This window comes from Bombina bombina, chromosome 4, assembly GCF_027579735.1.
Source record: "Bombina bombina isolate aBomBom1 chromosome 4, aBomBom1.pri, whole genome shotgun sequence".
Taxonomy (NCBI): Eukaryota; Metazoa; Chordata; class Amphibia; order Anura; family Bombinatoridae; genus Bombina; species Bombina bombina.
The window spans coordinates 1169076273-1169093571 of NC_069502.1; the positions used below are offsets into that span (position 1 = coordinate 1169076273).

The 17299-nt window shown below is 40.7% G+C and overlaps 1 protein-coding gene across 1 annotated transcript in view; it reads left to right on the plus strand.

The window, feature by feature from the left end:
- LOC128658136 (calpain-13-like) overlaps positions 1 to 17299 on the plus strand; it is a 281469-nt gene that overhangs the window by 28671 nt on the left and 235499 nt on the right. The window contains exon 2 of the mRNA XM_053712636.1: positions 15100 to 15348. Coding sequence (XP_053568611.1) covers positions 15112 to 15348 — 237 coding nt within the window. The 5' untranslated portion in view covers positions 15100 to 15111. The remainder of the gene's footprint in view (positions 1 to 15099; positions 15349 to 17299) is intronic.

A 17299-nucleotide genomic window follows, 5' to 3' on the forward strand; every position in this document is an offset into this window, starting at 1 on the left:
ACCCCTCCATGGAATTGGTACAGCAGTTGATGGCGGAGGCGGACGAGGATATACGAGAGACTCGAGCCCACGAACTCAACCTAGCGAACGCACACCGCAATGCTGAAGCCCCGCAGGTAATCATCCCTGTCGAAAATGCTGGGAGGCCCAAGATACCCTATGCGGCATTTCGACCCTTCCTAGAGAGCGAGACAGGGATTGATGAATATTTGGCGGACTTCGAAAGGCAATGTGCCCTGCACCAGATTCCCAACAGAGAGTGGCCCACGATATTGTCTGGGAAACTATCCGGGCGAGCCCTGGAAGCCTTTCGTACTCTGGGTGCTGAGGAAGTGACACAGTATGAGCTAGTTAAGGAGACACTGTTGCGACGGTACGCTGTAACTCCGGACACGTATCGCCGACAGTTTCGGGGCACGGAAAAGAAGCCTAACGATACCCATATGGAATGGGCGCACCGAATGCGGAGAGCGGCAAATCACTGGCTGAGCGGAAGTAAAGCGGTGACTGGGGAGGAAATTTTACAATTGTTTCTCTTAGAACATTTTTATAATGGCATGGAACAGCAAGGGAAGGAATGGCTGCGAGACAGGCGGCCTTCTACCTTAGAAGAAGCAGCCAAATTGGCCGATGAACATTATGACTCCCGTCTTCACGAACCCATGAACTACCGAGCTCCAGCACGGGTCGAACCCAGAGAGGTTTACCGTGCACCCCCTCGTGCTGAATTCCGAGCCCCGGTGCCCACAGGGCCCGTCCGACACTCAGGACCACCCAATAACAGCTCTGAGCGTCCCAGACCGACTTGCCACCGATGCAAGCAACCAGGGCATTTCATGGCTAGCTGCCCCCTTAATACGCACCAGACACCCAGGAATTACAATTACCCCTCTGGGTCCTATCGTCCGGCCCGGGCCCTCTGTGTTAACCAAGAGGCCCCTATGGAGGGATATGTGGGGCCGCTTCACGAGGCAGACCCTGTATATGCTGCCTCAGATAACCGCCAGCACCATCGGCAGAGGGTATGGCTCGAGGGGCAATCTACCGAGGGATTGCGAGACACAGGGGCTACTATCACGCTGGTACAGAGTCATTTGGTGCCAGAGCACAAGCGATCCACAGTGAGTCCTGGGAGGACACTTAGCTCATGTGGGAATGGTTCTGGATCAGATCCGGGCTGCTGGCCTGACTCTGAAGCCAGAAAAATGCCACTTTGGGATGGCCGAGGTACAGTACCTGGGTCACCGGGTGGGGTGTGGAAAGCAGCGACCAGAGCCGGCCAAAATAGAAGCTGTCGCCAATTGGCCCACCCCCATCACTAAGACTCAGGTCCTAGCCTTCCTGGGCACGGCAGGGTACTATAGACGGTTCGTACCAGACTACAGCACACTTGCCAAACCCCTGACTGACTTGACCAAGAAGAACTTACCTCGACAGGTCCTGTGGTCTCCCCACTGTGAAACGGCTTTCCAGGCTCTCAAAAATGCTCTAATTAACGCTCCTGTCTTGGCGGCCCCAGCCCTTAACAAACGTTTTATCGTCCATACAGATGCTTCCATGTTCGGGCTGGGAGCCGTCCTCAGCCAAGTAGGCGAAGATGGAGGGGAGCATCCAGTTGCCTACATCAGCCGGAAGCTCCTGCCCCGCGAAGTCAGCTATGCAGCGGTCGAAAAGGAGTGTTTGGCTTTGGTGTGGGCATTAAAGAAATTGACTCCCTATTTATATGGTCAGGAGTTCACTCTGGTCACCGACCATAACCCGTTGGTGTGGCTGAACCGGGTCTCTGGAGATAACGGCAGGCTATTACGTTGGAGCTTATCGTTGCAAACCTTCAATTTCACCATTACTTACAGACCTGGGAAACAGAATGGCAACGCCGACGGGTTGTCCAGACAAACCGACCTCAGCCCCGCATAACCAGCGGTCTGGACAGCCTTAGTCTGCCCCGAAAAGGGGTCAGACCGTGTCTGCCAGAGTGTTCCACAGAAAGGGAGCAATGTTACAGAAGCATTAGTTATTTTGTTGTGAAGAGCTTATTTCCCAGCAGCAATGCCTGAACCAGCAAGCCAGCGCCTAAGAAGGGCTCCAAGAAAACTGTAACAAGTTTCATTTCATAAAGAGTTAACTCTTTTTTTTCAGCTTTTAGAAACTATTGTCTAATCACCTCTGGAGCCAGACTGCTAATTGATAAGATGAACTTGTAAACTTGTTATCTTAAGTACTGTAATCCTATTGTGGCCTGTCAAAGGACAGTGCTCTCTATCTAAATGTGTGATGGGGGATTTTGTGCTTCCCCCCCTCTCCCCCTGGGAGTGCCCTGTGTGCATGTAACCTTAATAAAAAGCAGGCTGGGCATCCCAGTCCTGAGTTCTTGTTTGACCCTCAATCGCAGCGTTGACTCGTTTTTGTGGGCAGAAGGGTATCCTAGCTGTACTGCAGCTAAGGGAGATTATTCTATATTTGCGAGACTCATATAGAATACTATGGAAAGCAGCTTCTCCCCTCTTTAGCAATAGGGATCCAGGCTACTAAGCGGTCCATCTCTCAGCGAGACTAAGGGTAACCGTAACACCAACTAACAAGGGTAATTAGGAAGAACTCCCTACTAGAGGTGGTGTCCACTCAAGTAAATGAGATGGCGGAAAAATTCCTGAAAAGAGGATACGCTCAACAACTGATAACATCAGTAAAAGAGGATGTTGATAAGAAAGATCAAGTCACATTACTGCAGGACAAAGAGATATCCAGCACAGAAGAAAAAATCACAGTGACTACAACATTTGGTCCAACATCACATATATTGGCCAACAGCATAAAGAACAACTGGTGGGTGATACAGACAGACCCCATGTTACCATTTTTATGGACAGCACAGTGCCCAGAATGGGATACAAATGGGACAGTAATTTGAAGGACCTCCTAATAAAGACGGATCCCACACACTGCTACAGGCAGGAGAATTGGTTGAAATCCAAGAAGCAAGGATCATACAGATGCCCAAGTTGCACTACATGTAGTGCCATGATACAGAGCTCAACGTTCAGACACCCATATAAGAATAAACAGTACAAAATCCGACATTGCATGACATGATCAACACAATTCATAATATAACTGTTAAAGGGACAGTACACTGTAAAATTGTTTTTCCATTAATGTATTTTAAATGACTTGTTATACCAACTGCAGAGTATAAAATATTTGAGAAATTCCATTTTCATGCTTATTTGTGTCTATGAAGTAGCTGATTTTGTGCTTTGAAACCACAGCCTATTACAATGGGTTGAACTTAAAGGTGATATCAGATCTCATTATGTTCTAAGTTTGTGTAAACAGACTTGCTTCATTATCTTTTATTTGGCTGGAACACCAAAGCTCAATACATATAGAGAACAATGGAAAATGATCATTTTATAACTGAACTATCCTGCATCCCACTGAGAGTGTAATCTCTTCTGCTGGCTGTGTATACTTAGGCTATTCAATAGCCTATACTCCAGTATTAATTTGTTCAGTGTAGGTGGCGATACCACAGGCTAAATAAGCAATTTCAAATGCTGAAATAGGAGTAAAGGAGTTACTTGTAACCAATTTAATACACTGTAGCAGGTTAAAAGGATCATTGGGAATAATTTAAAGGGGAGACATTTTTTGGGTGAACTGTCCCTTTAAGTGTTAAGCTGTGTTTGTGGAAAGTACTATGTGGGTAAGACTGATGACAACATCAGAAAAAGAATGGCCAATCATTGTAGTGCCATTAGGGTGGCTTTAGACACCAAGGAGATGGACCAACCAGTTGCATGCCATTTTTTGGAAGCACAACACACTGTTAAAGACCTAAGATTCTTTCTGATAGATCATGTCCCCCTCTCAATTGAGGGAGTGACAGAAAGAAGAAATTGCTTCAGATAGAAGCCAGATGGATTTTCAGATTGGACACAATACAACCTAAAGGACTCAATGCTAATATTGATTGGCATTGTTTTTTGTGAACTGCTGAATCTGAGAGAGAGAGATATATAACATGTAGCAGCTTATAGTATTTAGTTTGTACCTATGGAGTCCTATTAGCTGGTGGCTTGAACTAAGACTACCATAGACATAGATGTATAGTCTTCTTAGCTACGTGGATATATGATATATTAGGGGTCTTATTATCTTTTTTGAGACCATTTGCATTGCAGTTAATTATATGACATTACACTAATGTTTACTTAATAATGTTTGAGTGTATTTAATGTAACATGCTTGATATAAGGATATATTTATGTACATGAACTTCTGATGAGGTTCACAACACTTAGGGATCGATGATATAATCTTCGCCAGCTCAAACCTAATTTTGTTCGCTGACTCTAGCAGGGCTGCCCCGGCGCAATGATTGTAAAAAGGGGCAGTCCCTGTGAGTGGCGAGATGGCTCCTATTAAAAGTATTTGAGCTCGCTGGATAGGGACACTTCGCTCCTTAGAGCGAAGTTAGCAGGGAGCAGGTGGAGCACATTAAAATTAAAATCCTGCAGCCAATATAACTTTCATTATGTTGCTTTCTGCATAGAGCATCTTAGATTCGCCTATATTTTAGTATGCATTTGTTTTGCTTTTGTGTTATAAGTGTTCGTATTGTTTTGAGTAAAGCTCACTAACTTTAAGTTGGCGAGAAAAAAATGTGAGACCTGCAGTGCAAAAATCTTTATAGAATTACGCTGGGATTAAAGAGACATTTTCATATAAACCCACGGAATGCCCATGGTTCAGCCCATTTATGCTTTGGATTTTGTATTTATAAGTCCAAATTTCTGTGTGATTTTTGCACATCCAGTGTGCTACAATTACGATTTACGCTGTGAATATTTAATTTGATTTATTCCTGTGTAAATCACATACTAAATTTTACTTTTTTGTTAACATACGATTTTTGGTGAAGAATTTTGTTACGATTTTTGATGCACCTTAACAATACAATTTTCCCTGCTTATTTTTGTATAAATGGTTCAAATGGTTCAAATATTTGTTTTGTATGATGTTTAAAATAATAAGTTTGTTGTGCAAATTTCACATGAAAATTCAGTATACGCCCCTTAGCGAGACACCCTGTTTTCAGGGTAAAAAGTTGCTTTAGATCATTCCACCAGGGAAATAGAAGGACTGGCGAGCATTCATTAATAATCTTGCCAGTCCAGAGAGCTTTCAATCATCGAGACCTTAGACACTTAGGCACAATAGCCCTTTAGGGTGTTACACATCACTTTCTGTCTTAATATAGGGAATATAGGAAATATAGGAACTGTACTGAATAGAGAACTGAGCTATTGGGTCTTACAATTGTCCTAGTTTTATAAGCTACCTTGTGGGGGTACTGTCCCTTTATGACTGAATGTCCCTATTTTCCCATATATTTTTTAGACTTAATATTTTTAGTTGTAGACTTAGCAAAGAATACCAAGAGAACAAAGCAAATTTGATGATAAAAGTGAATTGGAAAGTTGTTTAAAATAGCATACCCTATCTGAATCATGTAAGTTTAATTTTGTCTAGACTGTCCCTTTAATGCCATGTACAAAATAAAACCTCAACATTATTTATCCTGTTCCTTCTGCTAAACCTTCACCCATGGCATTCTTTCATAGCAACACATAATCCATTAAATTGTGCATGGTAATTACATTTACTTTATTTCCTTCATACAGAATGTAAACTTATGGTTGCACTTTATAGATCTATATCTACCCAGATACCAATAGACAGAACAATCAGGGGCGTATTTTGGCCTAGGCAAGCAAGGCACTTGCCTAAGGCAGCAGATTCGAGTGGGGCGGCACATTTTTTGTGGCTATATTTATTACAGTTATTTTAGAAGTATTATACAGGTATATAATGAGAGACTTTGCTCAAGGAGCTTACATTTTAGGGGGTATAATTAGAGAGTGCCCAACTGCCCATGGAGCTTACAGTTTAGAGGTAATTCTGAACCTTTCATTTATTCAGCTAGCTATTGCCTTTAGTTCTCTTGGCTTTCAGCACTAAGTAATGTGTTTGGGGAAATATTGTTTCAAGAAACCTGTGTTTGTTTTTTTCATATATATTGCAGCAATAGATAGATATGTTTGGATCTGTACGTATGCTTGTGGGTGTAAATAATGTCACCCCTTACCGATTCTGTGTCTTTGTGCATAATGGTCTGGGTCTGACAGTGACTGACTAAGTCACAGAAGTGCTGCCCCTTGTCAAGTGCTGCCTGGGTCCCTTGGACCCGCTTGGTACCATGGTTGAGCCGGCCCTGTATATATATATTTATATATATATATATATATCTGTGTGTGTGCACGTGCGCACGTGACAATGTCTAAGTGCATAACTCTGTCTGTGTCTGTGATTATGTACAGTATGTCTGTATGCAAGTGTTTTGCAAGCCCTGGTGGACGTTTATTTTGGAAATACTATGATGAAAAAAATCACGTTATGGCCATAAAAAGGTATAAAACCTTGGGCGGGGGGGGGGGGGGGGGCAGCAGAATTTTGAGTGCCTAAGGCAACACCAAACCTAAATATGCCAATGAGAACAATATTTTATTAAAACACTTGTTTTGTAAATTCAGTTGATGTTCCAAGTTTACTGAAGATGCAGAGTTATGACAGAATTGGATTATTAAAGGGACAGTCTACTCTAAAATTGTTATTGTTTAAAAAGAAAGATAACACCTTTACTACCCATTCCCCAGCTTTGCACAACCAACATTGATATATTAATAAACTTTATAACATTTTAAATTCTGCCTATTTCTAAACCACTACAGAGAGCCTTTTATCACATTCTTTTTATTTGCTTTTCACAACAGGATACTGCTAGTTCATGTGGGCCGTATAGCTAACATTGTGTTCACGCCGAGGAGTTATTTAAAAGTTAGCACAACACAGTACTAAATGCAAGGCAATAGATACTAAATAAAAAATCATGCGATCAGGGCTCTGTTAGAAGATGCTTAGATACAAGGTAATCACAGAGCTAAAAAGTATATTAATATAACTGTGTTGGTTATGCAAAACCGGGGAATGGGTGATATAGGGATTATCTATCTTTTTAAAAAAAAATCAAATCTATTGTAGACTGCCCCTTTAAAACTTTTGGTGAATTACAAGAATTTTATATATATATGAAAGTAAATATAGAGCCTCAACATTAATGCCATCCATTAATGTTCATTTGTTAAAGGGACAGTATACTGTAAAATAGTTTTTCCCTTAATGTGTTTACAATTGCTTTTTTTACCAACTGCAGAGTAAAAAATGTATGAAAATTAGCTTTTTAAAGTTTATTTCTGTATATTAAAGCTCTGATTTTGTGTTTTGAAGCCACAGCCTAATAAAATAGGTTGAGCTTGTAGGTATAATCAGATCTCATTACTTTATCACATTGTGTACATATACCTGCTTCTTTATCTTATATCTGTCCTTAAAACAATCACCAATACTTTGAGAGAACAATGGAAAATCAACATTTTATTACCTTATCTCTGCTATATTACACTGGGAGTGTAATTTCTTCTGCTGGCTGTGTTTACAAAGCTTATCTATAGCTGGTACGCGCGGCCACAAACTTTCAGAATAGGTGGGGATACCACAAGCTAAATTAACAATTTCAAATGCCAATATAAGGGTAAAGGAGCTACTTGTAAACAATTTAATACACTCCAGCAGGTAAAGTGGATCATTGGGAACAAATTAAAGGGGAGAAAATTTTTGAGTAAACTGTCCCTTTTAAGTACAGTCGCTAATTAAAAAAAAAAAAAAACAAAGAAACTTTAATCTTTAGTAGTTATTTATATCCTATATACCTTTTTCCGCACTTCCTCTGCCTACCCGATCATTTCCTGATTTCTCTCCTTTACACGTAAGACCGGTCCCTCCCGCTCTTACGTATACATTCGTGAGCATTCCCGTGAGGTGTATTATTTTGCGTGTGCGCAGAAAAACATTGCTGCTGTGAATTCTTCAAGACAGAGAATGCACTTGCGTGTCTCATGAATGCTCATATATTTCGGTCGAAAATGACTTGAGTCACGCATGCGTATATAGCATTGTGGGCATAAATCTAGTCTGTTGGGACACCATTGGGGGACCAATCAAAATGGTTTAAAGGGTATTCATCATTAAAAAAACAAAACATTTTTTCTAGCCAGGCAGAGTTACGAGCGCTGTATAAGGTACTTTTAAAGGTTTAATACTAATGATGTTACAAAAATGATGAATTAAAGTCACACTAACTTTCAATTTACTTTACAAAGCTGCATAGGGGTCCGTGAAAGTTAACTTTTCCTTTAAAGGGATAGAAAGGTCAAAAATGAAAATGTGCATGAGTGCACTTCAAATGGAAACATAAGCATTTCTGCAATACTGTTCCTTAAGCAAAAGTTCTTCTGTTTTTCTGCGGCATACACACATATCCTGTGAGGGCTTGTGCACCACTATTTAAACACCAAACCTTCTCCGAGAGTCAGCAGTGGCTTGAACGACACAAATTACATCTTCAGAAGTAATGCGCACCTCTGCCAGCTCTATTAGTATGTGTGGTGTTTGTATACTGGTGCACAGGATATGTGCGTATGCTGCTGAAAAACAGTAATATCTTTTGCTAGAATCATTTTTGCTAATGGAAGTGATTTGCAAAAATTCATATATTTCACATTTAAAAGCTCCCAAACACATTTCATTTTCTACCTTTCTATCCCTTTAAGTAGAAATTTGGTGAGGCCTGGAAGTGGCCTCAACTAGAAGAAAAGTTTTAAAATCAGTAAAATCAGATCCCACTCTCTAAATGGTACAAGTTAATTGTGACACATGAAGGGAAATATAATATAGAACAACTGGCCATTAAAGGGACCACTCAATGCAGCAGAATTGCATAATTAACAAGTACATAATGAAAAAGACAATGATTTAACACCTACTCTGAACATGCTCAGTAGCATCTTATTCCCCAGAAAGAGTCAATATAAAAAGACTTTGCAAATTTTGATATTGGAAGTAACGTGGAAAGTGTCTTACATCTGAGTAATAAAAGTTTATTTTGACTTGAGTGTCCCTTTAAATGGCAGTGGCTAACACATATAGACAAACACAGGATTAAAGCCTCTATTATAAATCTAGAAAGGATATCATTAGCTGTTACTACACAAGAACACATTCACAGAACTTATCTTATTCCTTTACATATGGGTAACTGAAATAAGAGCATTAGTCCAGTTTGTTATAAATACAGCAGCGCACAGACTGACGTTATTAGTTTTGACAATATGCAGGTATAAAAATATTCTGGAACAAATAAAGAAATGTTTATCTTGGACTATATGGGTGCATATTTATCACTCTCCGTATGGAGCTTGAGGCCCCTTGTTTCCAGCGAAGCCTAAAGACCCCTGCTCCATAACTTGTCCGCCTGCTCTGAGGCGGCAGACAGAAATCAACCCGATCGAATACGATTGAGTTGATTGACACCGACTGCGATTGGCCGCAAATCTGCAGGGGACGGAATTGCACCAGCAGTTCACAAGAACTTCTGGTGCATTTATCGATGTGTAGCGATGTGCAGCGGACATGATACGCTACTTTGTATCATGTCCGCTTGCACATTGATACATATGCCCCCAAGTGTTGCATTGGATTATGTTTTTTTCTTATTTCACATTATACAGGTATTGCAAATGCAGATATTGTTAAGGAGATTTGAAACCCAAACATTTCTTAACACCTGAGACCTCATATCTTTGAGCCCTTATACATTTGGTTTGAATTTCATTTAATGGTTTTTAATAGATAGTGTTACTATGAGTGAAATTGTACTTTAAAATGTATTTTTGATGTCTTTTGTGCCACTTTTTATTCAAGAGTAGCCGTTAACAGAGCTCTAAGGTCGCGTTATACGCGCGCTACTTCCGAAGCGTGGAAACAGCCGCAATAAACCAGATATCGCTCACGCTACTTCTAATCAAGCCCTAGAGTTGTTATTTTAAATAGACCAGAAGTGCATTGCAAGTATGGAGGTTGCAGAGTATACAATTTATAGGAAACTAGTCATTTAGTTAATTTTGTATATGAAATTGCTGTTTCTGCTAATTGAAACCACAACCTGATAAAATGGGCTGAGTTTGCTGGGAGATTATATCTCATGATAAATGTCTGCTTATCTTATCTTTCACTGTGTACTTTACTTTAGGGAGAACAATGGAAAATTAACATTTCACTACCTCTCTGTACGGAAACATTAGTAGCTGAGAATACAAGAGGCTATGTCAATTGACAAAATAAAGTTAAAGGAGCTGTTTGTAAACAATTTAATACACTCTATCTGGTAAAATGGATAACTGGAAACACATTATAGGGGAGAGAAAAAAAACACAGTACACTGTTCGTTGACTAGTGTGTAACCATTATAAATTGTAAACTTTGCTTATTTAATATACAGTGTAGTAGTATACACTTTTATTAGCAGATCGATAAGGAATACGGCAACAATTGGATATAACCAGATTAAACACACAGATTAAGTTCCTCTTGGGAATTACAAACCTTGCTGTGACCTAGCAGAACACAACTGGGCAGCCAGTCAGTAGCATCAATTGCATGACCCGCCAATCACCAGCTGTTTTCTGCTAGAAAGCTTTTAGGTTTACAGATACTAAGTATGACTTTACCTATGTATTTAATCAATTTGTGGGGTTAAAGCACATAGGCCTAGATTTAGAGTTTGGCGGTAGCCGTCAAAACCAGCGTTAGAGGCTCCTAACGCTGGTTTTTACCGCCCGCTGGTATTTGGAGTCGGTCAGGAAAGGGTCTAACGCTCACTTTGCAGCCGCGACTTTTCCATACCGCAGATCCCCCTACGCCATTTGCGTATCCTATCTTTTCAATGGGATCTTTCTAACTCTGGTATTTAGAGTCGTGGCTGAAGTGAGCGTTAGAAATCTAACGACAAAACTCCAGCCGCAGAAAAAAGTCAGTAGTTAAGAGCTTTCTGGGCTAACGCCGGTTTATAAAGCTCTTAACTACTGTGTTCTAAAGTACACTAACACCCATAAACTACCTATGTACCCCTAAACTGAGGCCCCCCCTATTAAAAATTTTTAACCCCTAATCTGCCGCTCCGTACACCGCCGCCACCTACATTATCCCTATGTACCCCTAATCTGCTGCCCCTAATACCGCCGACACCTACATAATATTTATTAACCCCTAATCTACCGCCCCCAACGTCGCCGCCACCTACCTACACTTATTAACCCCTAATCTGCCGACCGGACCGCACCGCTACTATAATAAATGTATTAACCCCTAATCCGCCTCACTCCCGCCTCAATAACCCTATAATAAATAGTATTAACCACTAATCTGCCCTCCCTAACATCGCCGACACCTAACTTCAAGCATTAACCCCTAATCTGCCGACCGGACCACACCGCTACTATAATAAATGTATTAACCCCTAAAGCTAAGTCTAACCCTAACACTAACACCCCCCTAAGTTAAATATAATTTAAATCTAACGAAATAAATTAACTCTTATTAAATAAATTAATCCTATTTAAAGCTAAATACTTACCTGTAAAATAAACCCTAATATAGCTACAATATAAATAATAATTATATTGTAGCTATTTTAGGATTAATATTTATTTTACAGGCAACTTTGTATTTATTTTAACCAGGTACAATAGCTATTAAATAGTTAATAACTATTTAATAGCTACCTAGTTAAAATAATTACAAAATTACCTGTAAAATAAATCCTAACCTAAGTTACAATTAAACCTAACAGTACACTATCAATAAATTAATTAAATACCTACAAATAAATACAATGAAATAAACTAACTAAAGTACAAAAAATAAAAAAATATTTACAAACATTAGAAAAATATTACAACAATTTTAAACTAATTACACCTACTCTAAGCCCCCAAATAAAATAACAAAGACCCCCCCCCAAAAAAATGCCCTACCCTATTCTAAAATTAAAATAGAAAAGCTCTTTTACCTTACCAGCCCTAAAAAGGGCCCTTTGCGGGGCATGCCCCAAAGAATTCAGCTCTTTTGCCTGTAAAAAAAACATACAATACCCCCCCCAACATTACAACCCACATACCCCTAATCTAACCCAAACCCCCTTTAAATAAACCTAACACTAAGCCCCTGAAGATCTCCCTACCTTGTCTTCACCTCGCCGGGTTCACCGATCCATCCACCGAAGTCTTGATCCAAGCCTCCGAAGTCTTGATCCAAGCCCAAGCGGGGGCTGAAGAGTGACGTCCATCCTCCGACTGAAGTCTTGATCCAAGCGGGCAGAAGAGGACATTCGGACCGGCAAACATCTTCTTCCAAGCCGCATCTTCTATGTTCTTCAATCCGATGATGACCGGCTGATCTTCAAGACCTCCAGCGCGGATCCATCCATCTTCAGGAAAATTCTGATTGGCTGATGGAATCCAATCAGCCAATCAGATTGAGATTGCATTCTATTGGCTGTTCCGATCAGCCAATAGAATGCGATCTCAATCTGATTGGCTGATTGGATCAGCCAATTGGATTGAACTTGAATCTGATTGGCTGATTCCATCAGCCAATCAGAATTTTCCTACCTTAATTCCGATTGGCTGATAGAATCCTATCAGCCAATCGGAATTCTAGGGATGCCATCTTGGATGACGTCCCTTAAAGGAACCGTCATTCGTCGGGAAGTCGTCGGTGAAGATGGATGGATCCGCGCTGGAGGTCTTGAAGATCAGCCGGTCGTCATTGGATTGAAGAACATAGAAGATGCGGCTTGGAAGAAGATGTTTGCCGGTCCGGATGTCCTCTTCTGCCCGGTTGGATCAAGACTTCAGCCGGAGGATGGACGTCACTCTTCAGCCCCCACTTGGGCTTGGATCAAGACTTCGGAGGCTTGGATCAAGACTTCGGTGGACGGATCGGTGAACCCGGCGAGGTGAAGACAAGGTAGGGTGATCTTCAGGGGCTTAGTGTTAGGTTTATTTAAGGGGGGTTTGGGTTAGATTAGGGGTATGTGGGTGGTGGGTTGTAATGTTGGGGGGGGGTTATTGTATGTTTTTTTTACAGGCAAAAGAGCTGAATTCTTTGGGGCATGCCCCGCAAAGGGCCCTTTTAAGGGCTGGTAAGGTAAAAGAGCTTTTCTATTTTAATTTTAGAATAGGGTAGGGCATTTTTTTATTTTGGGGGTCTTTGTTATTTTATTAGGGGGCTTAGAGAAGGTGTAATTAGTTTAAAATTGTTGTAATATTTTTCTAATGTTTGTAAATATTTTTTTATTTTTTGTAACTTAGTTCTTTTTTATTTTTTGTACTTTAGTTAGTTTATTTAATTGTATTTAATTGTAGGTATTTTATTTAATTAATTTTTTGATAGTGTAGTGTTAGGTTTAATTGTAGATAATTGTAGGTATTTTATTTAATTAATTTATTGATAGTGTAGTGTTAGGTTTAATTGTAACTTAGGTTAGGATTTATTTTACAGGTAATTTTGTAATTATTTTAACTAGGTAGCTATTAAATAGTTATTAACTATTTAATAGCTATTGTACCTGGTTAAAATAATTACAAAGTTACCTGTAAAATAAATATTAATCCTAAAATAGCTACAATATAATTATAATTTATATTGTAGCTATATTAGGGTTTATTTTACAGGTAAGTATTTAGCTTTAAATAGGATTAATTTATTTAATAAGAGTTAATTTATTTCGTTAGATTTAAATTATATTTAATTTAGGGGGGTGTTAGTATTAGGGTTAGACTTAGCTTTAGGGGTTAATACATTTTTTATAGTAGCGGTGAGATCCGGTCGGCAGATTAGGGGTTAATTATTGTAGGTAGGTGGAGGCGACGTTGGGGGCGGCAGATTAGGGGTTAATAATAATATGCAGGTGTCAGCGATAGCAGGGGCGGCAGATTAGGGGTTAATAAATATAATATAGGTGTCGGCGGTGTTAGGGGCAGCAGATTAGGGGTACATAGGTATAATGTAGGTTGCGGCGGTGTACGGAGCGGCAGATTAGGGGTTAATAATAATATGCAGGTGTTAGCGATAGCGGGGGCGGCAGATTAGGGGTTAATAAATATAATATAGGGGTCGGCGGTGTTAGGGGCAGCAGATTAGGGGTACATAGGGATAACGTAGGTTGTGGCAGTGTACGGAGCGGCAGATTAGGGGTTAATAATAATATGCAGGTGTCAGCGATAGCGGGGGCAGCAGATTAGGGGTTAATAAATATAATATAGGGGTCGGCGGTGTTAGGGGCAGCAGATTAGGGGTACATAGGTATAATGTAGGTTGCGGCGGTGTACGGAGCGGCAGATTAGGGGTTAATAATAATATGTAGGGGTCAGCGATAGTGGGGACGGCAGATTAGGGGTTAATAAGTGTAAGGTTAGGGGTGTTTAGACTCAGGGTTCATGTTAGGGTGTTAGGTGCAGACTTAGGAAGTGTTTCCCCATAGGAAACAATGAGGCTGCATTAGGAGCTGAACGCTGCTTTTTTGCAGGTGTTAGGTTTTTTTTCAGCTCAAACTGCCCCATTGTTTTCTATGGGGAATCGTGCACGAGCACGTTTTTGAAGCTGGCCGCGTCCGTAAACAATGCTGGTATTTAGGGTTGCAGTGGTGGTAAATATGCTCTACGCTCCCTTTTTTGGAGCCTAACGCAGCCCTTCTGTACTCTAAATACCAGCGGTATTTAAAAGGTGCGGGGGGAAAAAAGCATGCGTAGCTAACGCACCCCTTTAGCCGCAGAACTCTAAATCTAGCCGATAGTTAGCAAGGGTCAGTAATTTAGATCTTACAAATTAGAACCTATATTTTGTTCATTATCCTGTCCTTTTAAATTTTTTCTTTTATAATTTGCTGCTCTAAAAATGCAAGAGACACAGATGCAACAATATGTAAATAAATATGTACATAATACCAACAAAGAGGCTGATTGCCATAAAATGATGTCAGGGGAAAAAATAAAATATAAAATATAAATTAAATCTGAATTACTGTTTGTTGTATTGATGTGGAATGACTTTATATTTATTTATTTTGCCCCTAAACAGCCTAGGGGTACCATGCCAATTCCAGGGGTTTACCAACGTGTGGCAAAAGGGCAGCAGTCACAGAAAAAGCTTGGAACAGTACAAAATCCCAAACATTTTAAAGACCAAGATTTTGACAAGATCCGTGAAGCCTGCTTCAACAGGAGACAACTGTTTGAGGATGATACTTTCCCAGCAAATGTAAATTCTATTGGGCACCAGCTACTACCCAGAGAAAAACTATCAAGTATCAGGTGGAAAAGGCCAAATGTAAGTAAATAAAAATACATATTTATATATCATTATTCTGCAGGGACAGTCTGCTCTAAAAGGTTTATTGCTTCAAAAGATAGATAATCCCTTTATTACCCATTCTTCAGTTTTGTATAATCATCACAGTTATATCAATATACGTTTAACCTCTGTGATAACTTTGGGCTCCATGTACGAAGCAGCGAAAGCTGCTCCGGAGCCTTTGCGGGGCAGGTTCGCATATGCGAGCCTGCTTCCTGCAATGTAAGAAGCAGCAGTCATTAGACCGCTGCTTCCTACACCCTACGCCACCTCTTAGGTGGCAAAGCAAAATCACAGAGAGCACGCTCGCTCTCAGTGATTGACAGCCCCTTCAGTCGCGTGATTGGTCGCGCGATTGAAGGGGCGGGCATTACACACTCCGATGAGTGTGTAATGATACATACGGGCAAGCGGATCAACAGATCCCCTGCCCGTGTGTAGCGGAGGCGGCGGACAGGTTCGCGAGTTAAGAAGCTGTCCGCACGCCGTTTAGTAAATGGCGCCCCTTGTATCTAAGCCTCTGCAGACTGCTTCCTTATCTCAGTGCTATTTACAGACTTGGGGCGCCATGTACTAAGCGGCGGGTGGACAGCTTCTCAACTCGCGAAGCTGTCCGCCCGCCTTCGCTATACACGGGCAGTGGATCTGTTGATCCGCTTGCCCGTATGTATCATTACACACTCATCGGAGCGTGTAATGCCCGCCCCTTCATTCGCACGACTAATCACGCGACTGAAGGGGCTGTCAATCACCGAGAGCGAGCGAGCTCTCAGTGATTTTCCCTCGTCACCTCAGAGGTGGCGTAGGGTGTAAGAAGCAGCGGTCTAATGACCGCTGCTTTTTACATTGCGGGAAGCAGGCTCGCATATGCGAACCTGCCCCGCAAAGGCTCCGGAGTAGCTTTTGCTGCTTCGTACATGGAGCCCTTGAACTTTAGCTAATTAGTGCTGACTCATAAATAACTTCACAGGAGAGAGCACAATGTCATCTATATGGCGCACATGAACTAGCACCCTATGGCTTTGAAAAGCTATAAAATAAAAATGCACTGAGATAAGAAATGGGTATGTAGATTAAAGTTATAAACTATATATTAATATAACAATGTTGGTTGTGCAAAGATGGGGAAGGGATAGTAAAGGTGTTATCTATCTTTTTAAACTATAACTTTTGGAGTAGACTGTCCCTTTAATTTTAGCAAGCAGTGTATTCAATTCTAATATTAAGTATTAGTATATTTACTACAACAGCTGGGAGAAGTAAAACACTTCACATGCTCACATCTAGAGTTCAGAGTTTCAGGGGAAACACTTAGTCTTGTCACACTTAGGGGTAGATTTATCATACCCCGGGCGGACATGATTTGCTATAGCGAATCATGTCCCCCATGCATCGCTTAGTTCTGGTGAACTGCTTGTGCAATGTATGTGATCGGGCTGATTGTTGTCCGCTGCCTCAGAGTTGGTGGACGAGTTAAGGAGCAGCGGTCTTAAGACCGTTGCTTCTTAACTCCTGTTTCTGGTGAGTCTGAAGGCCCGCGTGGAAACAGCAGCATTATGGGCCATGCGGAGCTTAAAGGGACACTGAACTCAAATTTTTTCTTTTGTGATTTAGATAGAGCATGCAATTTTAAGCAACTTTCTAATTTACTCCTTTTATCAAATTTTCTTCATTCTCTTGATATCTTTATTTGAAAAGCAAGAATATAAGTTTAGATGCCAGCCCATTTTTGGTGAACAACCTGGGTTGTTCTTGCTGATTGTTGGATAAATTGCCCCACCAATAAACAAGTGCGGTCCAGGGTACCGAGCCAAATATTGACTGGCTCCTTAGCTTAGATGCCTTCTTTTTCAAATAAAGATAGCTAGAGAACAAAGAAGATTTGATAATAGAAGTTAATTAGAAAGTTGCTTAAAATTGCATGCTC